This window comes from Hippichthys cyanospilos, chromosome 18, assembly GCF_059441005.1.
Source record: "Hippichthys cyanospilos isolate Australia breed blue-spotted pipefish chromosome 18, RoL_Hcya_1.0, whole genome shotgun sequence".
Classification (NCBI taxonomy): Eukaryota; Metazoa; Chordata; class Actinopteri; order Syngnathiformes; family Syngnathidae; genus Hippichthys; species Hippichthys cyanospilos.
The window spans coordinates 13,200,184-13,207,683 of NC_142386.1; the positions used below are offsets into that span (position 1 = coordinate 13,200,184).

General features: G+C 42.0%; 1 protein-coding gene across 15 annotated transcripts in view; it reads right to left on the bottom strand.

Moving 5' to 3' along the window:
- Positions 1–6,629, bottom strand: part of nbeaa (neurobeachin a) — a 79,349-nt gene extending 72,720 nt beyond the window's left edge. For 7 of the 15 annotated variants that reach the window (XM_088440282.1, XM_088440281.1, XM_088440280.1 and 4 more), the window contains exon 1: positions 6,071–6,629. In XM_088440282.1, coding sequence (XP_088296408.1) covers positions 6,071–6,349 — 279 coding nt within the window. In that variant the 5' untranslated portion in view covers positions 6,350–6,629. The remainder of the gene's footprint in view (positions 1–6,070) is intronic. The other 8 variants (XM_088440287.1, XM_088440286.1, XM_088440285.1 and 5 more) reach the window with 2 other exon arrangements.
- Positions 6,630–7,500: the final 871 nt, after the last annotated feature.

Sequence of the window (7,500 nt, forward strand, 5' to 3'; positions counted from 1 at the left end):
TAGTATCACTGTCCTCCTGCAATATGCAGCGCGATTAATTACGACACTTCGACATACTTCAAGGAAAAGCAGATACGTGTGTGTGCGTGTCCGCATGTGGAGCCAAGTGAGAAAGGCGAACTAGGCCAGCATGAATTTAAAATCAGCCCTGCCAGGCAATGATGTGGGCCGCAAGAAAAAGCAGTGTGTGTGTGTGTGCGTGTGTGTGTGTGTGTTAAAAGAATCTGTGCAGTGCTGAAGTAGGTGCAGGACAGTAAGGCATTGCTTTGTACTCATTAATCAATTGTGAGGCATACGTTCACACACATTCATCGTATCATTGCATTGCAGGGGTTTCACCACACATACAAGCACGCAATCAGGGGACTGACACTATCGAAGCAACCCCCTTTCCCTAATTGCATACATTATGAACACAATTGTAGAGTGGAAACATGTTGCTAAAGGAGCTAACAAGCAGCTTAGCATAGCTATTAGTTTAGGGATCAGCACAGGGGCTCATATTTCATGATACTGTATATCACTAATGTGGTTTATTTCCATCACCATGGTATATTTTCATCATACTTTTTGTTTGTATACTGTATCTCTGATTATACCATATTTAAATAATAATGAACGTCCACACACCTTTAATGTATTAAATCCTGGCAAATACTCCTCAACAACAACCATTTTTCACAAAAGAGGCTCCAAGTGATTTAAAGTCACTTCAATGTGCTTACTAAACATAAAACAAAAAGAATTGTGTAGTCACGTAGATTTCATTTATATATCCCTTAATAACAATAGTCTCAAAGGGCTTCACAAATTCTTAATCACAAAAGCATTGGTCGTTCGGTGCAAATGCGAATGTCAGCATCCAATTTGGTCATTGCTATTCATTCCCCTCGACAAGGAGGGAAAAGGGGGCAGGAAAGAAAAACAAGAAAACGCCATTCAAACAGTTCAACTAAATGAGTACAAATATGAGTCAGGTTTTAAACATTTCTATACATAGCTGTAACTTCCACGAGTAGGGCATGCCAAAAACAATGGCGCCCGAATAGAAAATGCTCAATATCTTGTGAAGTTCTTTTTGGCTCACCAACAAATCAGCATCATGTGACCGAAGGTTTTGGGACAAAACATACTGTAATACCAAGTCAACCAGATGAAAAGGTGGTGAGCCATGCAATATATTATAAATACTTAACAAAACCGTGAAATCGCATCCCATGTGCACCAATGCAAGATGGCTAATATCGTAATATGCTCCAGCATGTTGAAGACTTTTAATGCTAGACATGGCAAGACCAGAAAACAATACGCTAATACTTCAGGAGAGACAGAACAAACGGTTGAACTAAGGTCTATCTGTCACTAGGAAATAGAATAGATATAGATAAATATTACTTAGATGAAAAAAAGAAAGTATTCGTAATATTCGTAAGAGAGTTGTGTCAACAACTCAACAATAACTCCGGGGTTATTTCGCTGAGTCACATTGGGTAATATTACATTCATCAAGACTCAAAAAGGTGTTCTTAAGAAGGTGCTGATGATAAGAGGAGTCGATAATCAACATCTCTGTTTTATCTGGGTTGAGGAGCAGAAAACTGGAAGACAGCCATTATTTAAGCTCGGTGAGGAAGGCCCCCAATTTACAGCAATTGCATGGATTTGTTAATTATACAGGCACATAATTGGATATTGTCAGTATAGCAATGAAAACTCAAATTATATAATATCTTAACATATAATATCACCAAGCAGAAGCATGTAAATACTAACCATTTAAGGGCCAAGTACTGATCCCTGCAGGACACTACATGTAACATTACAAAACTCAGGTTTACAATTCAAATTTGGAAAACAGAATGCATCCTTTTCTGAGAAGTACTGAAACTTTAATACACACATTTCAAGGCATTCTACTAGTATGTGATGATCAACGGTGTCAAAAAAGCACTAAGGTCGGATAAGAATATTGACGAGGTGTAGGAATTCATAGCTCAAGAGAAGATCATTTGTCACTTTACCAATGGCTGTCTCAGTTGAGTGTTTGGCCTTGAATACTAACAGACAAAGTTAAATTGACTTTTGGCAGCTATGTAATCACTAAGCTGTTGTGCTACAACTATTTCAAGAAGTATTAATGTAAATGAGAGATTTAATACTGGTCTACACATCGTGTGCACAATTATTAGGCAAGTATTTTGACCACATCATAGTTTTTTTGTTTGTTTTTTATGAAATACAGTTCTTTCCAACTCCAAGCTGTCTAAACTTGAATGCTTAGTGAATATAAGCATATCAGGCGATGTGTTTTTTGTAATGATGGAGTGTGGGGCTATAGGAGATCAATACCCATTATTGAGGTGTGCATAATTATTAGGCAGCTTTTTGGGGGGGGCGTAATGGGGCAAAAAAAGACATTTAAATGACTTAGAAAGTAGAAAAAAATACATTTCAGAGGGATGCAATACTCTTGAAATTGCTAAGATACCAACCATCAAATGTTTCATTGCAAATAGTCAATAAGAAGAGTCACGAGAAACATATTGAGTAACAAAGACGCAGAAGTAGTAGAAAAAAAGTATTCTTCTTGTCAGCTGCGTAATTATAGTTCTAGAAGTATATCTCTCTGGCTTTCTGATGGCTCATACCAGTTCTCATTATTAGTAGTTAAGGAGGTCGCTAACCAATCTTAGGAGCTGATTTTCATTTATAGATAAGGAAATGTCCGGTGATCCCTGCAATATGAACGGGGTCGACCTTGTGCTTTGCAGAGATACCAATAACACTTTTACTTTTGCAAAATAAATAAATGTTGCAGCACAATGGATAGTGTGGCGTATTGTGAGTTCCGGCTTAACAGGCTAAACGGAGGTTCACGCGTGAGATAACTTTCATCATTGTATCCAAAAGTTGAATGTGGAAAGCGAGAAAATGGAAACAGCATACGAAACCAACTTTTTCTCTCTAAGAGGAGAATGAGAGCAATAATAGAAGAGGCCACCGCAGCACAGTGGAGACTAGGGAGCTTCAAAGATAAATCTGTTCAACCAAACAGCAAGTATCATTGCTTGAAAAAAAAATGCCCCACTCAGCTGTATGGCCCATTGCAGCAAAGTGGAGAATGTGGAATATGACAGCGTGACAGCAAAAGCCCAGAAATGAGGCTGACATTTACATGTAGCCAGATTTCTGCAATAACTAATCGAATAGACTTCAAGGTTAGCAAATTTGTCTTTAGTGAGACAGAGCGCTGCAACAAAGTGGAGACTGTGGAGTATATTAGTGCAATTGTGAAAGGTAAGGTAATATGTAAAGGTAACACTTACATGTGGGCTTATTTTAGGTGTTATATTCAAGTGGGAGATTCTTAATTTAGGCACAGTTTTCTAATATTAGCCTATGGGTTTGTTTCTAATTATCTTAACCAAGAGGGAATTACAGGCGTGAGAGGACAACTGAGTACTACATAAAAATGCCACTTATGGCTCTAAAGTTGGCAAAGACGATCTGTTTGAACAATAGGTTCAACATCAACTTATTCAAGTGGATATTAAGGCTATTTAGGAATTTTCTTGCTGGAGGTAAATAGCAAGTTAGGGAGCGACGCAGCAAAGTGGAGACTCTGGAGTTGGAAAGAAGCAAGGAGGGGGTTGAATGCGAAAGCATATGCAGGACAGCAGCAGTGGTCCAGCGTTTGCTAACGAATGCTTGAAAAGCAATGTTGCCATGACAATTGCGATGGGGGGGACATTGTTTTTCTTCCTTCCCTCGGACGGCAAGCGTATCAGACGCGATCGGACCCAAGCGGCCATCACTTACGCCACTGTGACAGAATCAATATGGTCCTCTGTGGTGCAAGGCAGTGCCAGTGTGGTCGCGAAGCTAACGGATTTTTCAGTGTTGAGGTTTTTCCCCCCTCTCGTTTGTCTTCAGCAACTTTTAATTGAAAAAGGGGCATTGCCTCGCAGGCTGATTAGCAACTGGAGAGCACATCAGGGTTAGTGAAGTGCTACTCATTTCAGGAATATTACAAAATCAACTCGTGTGTGAAAGGGATGGATGTTGTTTTCTGGTAAGTGCCTGGCTTTATTTTGGCTTTGTTTATATACTTTAAAACACTATGCACCACTTTTATACTGCTCATCAAAGTAGGCTTTTGCATGTGTCACTGGACAGTATGGAACATGCTGTGGGGAATGGCTTTTAACATTGTCATATCAGCGCAGCATGCGGGTAACATTCATATGGCTTTTTCCCCTTTCACGCAAGTCATTTTTCCCCCGTGTCACTGGAATTTGTAAACGATATAGAACTGGAAGAAGATAAGGGATGGCTTTTAACATGGTAAATTCATCATTTGTTGCACGTTGATATGCTGTTAATGTTCATAGGGGCTTTTCCCTTTTCACACATCCCACAAAAACACTCCTTTTCCCACAGTTTGCCAATGATGCTGGACTCCATGAAAGCTAAAAAGAAAGTGGTGTGCAAAGGCAAACTTCAAATTCCTTATCTTAATTTATGAATTTCATATTACTTTGTGCTTCTTTTTCAACTTTGATATTCAGCTGCCCATAGAGATTTTTCCTACTTTTAGTCTCAGGTATCTTTTCTCCATTTCGCTGTACTGTGTGAAAGGTACTGACAACTTTTAATTTATTAATTTTTGTCATTAACTTTGTCACACATCTGTATTGTTCAACGGGGGTTTTCCCCTTCATGTTGTCCCTCAAGCTATTTGTTGGAAGAAGTGAATTTCACAGAGTAGTTTCACTTTCTACCAGTAGCGACTATTCTTGTGACTGCTAACATGTATGTAACTGACACAGTGTGTTTATGGGCCTGCTAGCAGAAGCTAAAACTACAACCCTAAATATACAACAACACTACAAGTCTACTTTACTTATTTATTCACCAGCAATTTGGTGCTATGAGTGTGTGTACACCACCAATCATAAAAAGTCACTTTTCATAACATGGGGCTAGGTATCTGCCATTTTAAAGCACTTGAATGACATCTATCGATAAGCAGCAGCTCTGACCTCGTCCCTGCGCTTCCTCTGCATGATTCCCCGGCACACTGCAGCATCCTTCCACCTCCTCATCCTCCCCCACCTCCCTCAGACGCCCCCCTTCCCCCCACGCCTCTCCACCTGCTTTTAAATGCAAGGCACAGCCCCGGCCAACCAGCACTTTGGAATACCCTGAGCAGTTTCTTTTTTGTCTTAAAAAAAAAAGAAAATTGGGGTGCAGAGAGGTGTCAGTTCACCTGGAGCGGTTAGAGGAAATGGGATGGAGGTCACAGAATGGTATAGTCCAGCTGTTTGCTGGATGTCCTTTACTTAAATAGACCACAGTGGTGTAGAAGGGGTGGCAGGAGAAAAAAAATCACCACAAAACACCGCTGCTCTGAGGTCAGCGCTTGAGATAAAAACAACATGGCTGCTCACATGCATGCATGATGCATGCGTGGAGGAGGGGGAGTAACGTAGCATATTTTAGCATCACCGCCTGTTTCGTAAGGCAAAAAAAGCAGGATTAAAATCTGCTAGGATGATGGTTGTGTTAAAACCTACATGAAAAAAGGGGGTACACGTGCAGATATGTGCATCCCTCATCATCACTTTTTTACATTATGAGAGCTTGTGCAATCCCCCCTCCCTATCCAAAAACCTTCCGACCCTCCTCCTATCAACCACAATGGACGCATAACGATGGATAGCATCATCATGCTAAGTGGGCCATTGTCCACCTTGGTACCATTTTGACACCACCTGCACCAGGCACTAAAAAGGGGGCGGGGGTGGGGGTGCTTTTTTTTTTCTTTTAGCGGCGCCATTAAGTCAACAATGGCCGCTCCTGATGATGATGATGACGATGAGGAGGATGAGAGGGAGCGAGGGGAAGCACACACTCACTTCAGACATTAAAATTCCTATTTTTGAGTCCCTGAACAGAAGAAAAAACAAATGACATCATCCCGTCAACAAGAGTCAGGAGGCGTCAAATAAAACATGGAGGAATCAATGTGTGTGATGATAGGCGGGGGGAAAGGGGGGGGTTCACTCACCAGGTTGAGAACAGTCTCCACGATGTCCCGGTTGCTCACCTCGCCGACCTGGATGAGGCCCACAAGCACCGCGAATTTCATTTGGATATTCCTGATCGGGACGGCGGGGTTGATGACGCCAGCCGGCAGCACCACGGAGCCGGCGGCGGACGACGGCATCCTCTCCCCCGGAAGAGGCAGCGGCGGCGCCGGCGGTGGCGGTGAGGTGGAGGAAGATTCGGCGGCCGCCAGCGAGCAAGTGGAGGGCGGTGGTGCTGAAAGCGGCTTCTCGCTCGACATTTTCCCACTCCTCTCTGCGGAGGAGAGGAAGGGAACTGACGTCTCGCACCTGCCCTACGAGCTGAGGCTCAGCGGCGGCAGAGGCAACACATCCACCGCGCGGGAAGAAGCAGTGGGCGAAGGCTAAAAAGGGACGCGAGCGTCCTCGCACAGTGCTCTCGGCTTCTTACGGCTGTAAGGGTGGGTGAGAGGGGGTGGGGGGTATGGCTCCCTCTCCTCTTGGCGACGTATGTCTCGCTCGCTTTCTGTCAGTCAGTCAATGAGGTCGACGTCGACGCCAGCGTCCAATAGCGCCATGTTGACGCCCCCTGGCTGCGGTGGGCCGCCAGTGTTTGCGCATGCGCACGCGGACACCCTGCTGATGGAACGCGTCCTCGGTCCCGAGACGCGCGTACACGCGCGTAGCTGCACCAGCTCGAATGATGCCATCACGCACGAGAATTTAAAGAAATCAAAGTACTGTAGATACAGTACATCAAGTAAATGAACGGTAAATCAATGACAACAACAGAATGTTGAGCAGATTCAATAAATAGCAAAAAAAAAAAAATCAACACAAGTAAATACATTTAGGGGAAGTCTAGCAAAAAATGGCATTCTGATTAAACGTGTGCTTGTGAAATATTAGTTAAGAAGCAAAATCTACCCGTTTTTATCCACCCCAGCAGGCGGCTTTATTACCACTTGCTTGCCACTGAAAAAAGATATCACGTTGCTCAGGGCTGAGGAAAAAGACCAATCATGGATCACTTGATTTCTGAGTTGATCATGTGACACTCGCAGGCTGAGTTGGGACTGACCATCAACTTAGCAACTGTGATGCATGTCATTTTCAGTGAAAACATGATTCCCCCCGTGACAAAAATTGGTGGATTTTGCTGCATAATTCGTAATAATAATTCATAACTCATACTCCACAAACACAATATTAATATTAATACTAAGTATATATATATATATATATATATATATATATATATATATATATATATATATATATATATATATATATATATATATATATATATATATATATATATATATATATATAAACTCAGTATTCCACATCGCAACATGAAAAAAAGCGTAAACCAGGCACTGTAACGCAGTGTGGAATACTGGGTTTTTTCGTCCCCTCTTTATGGTATTTT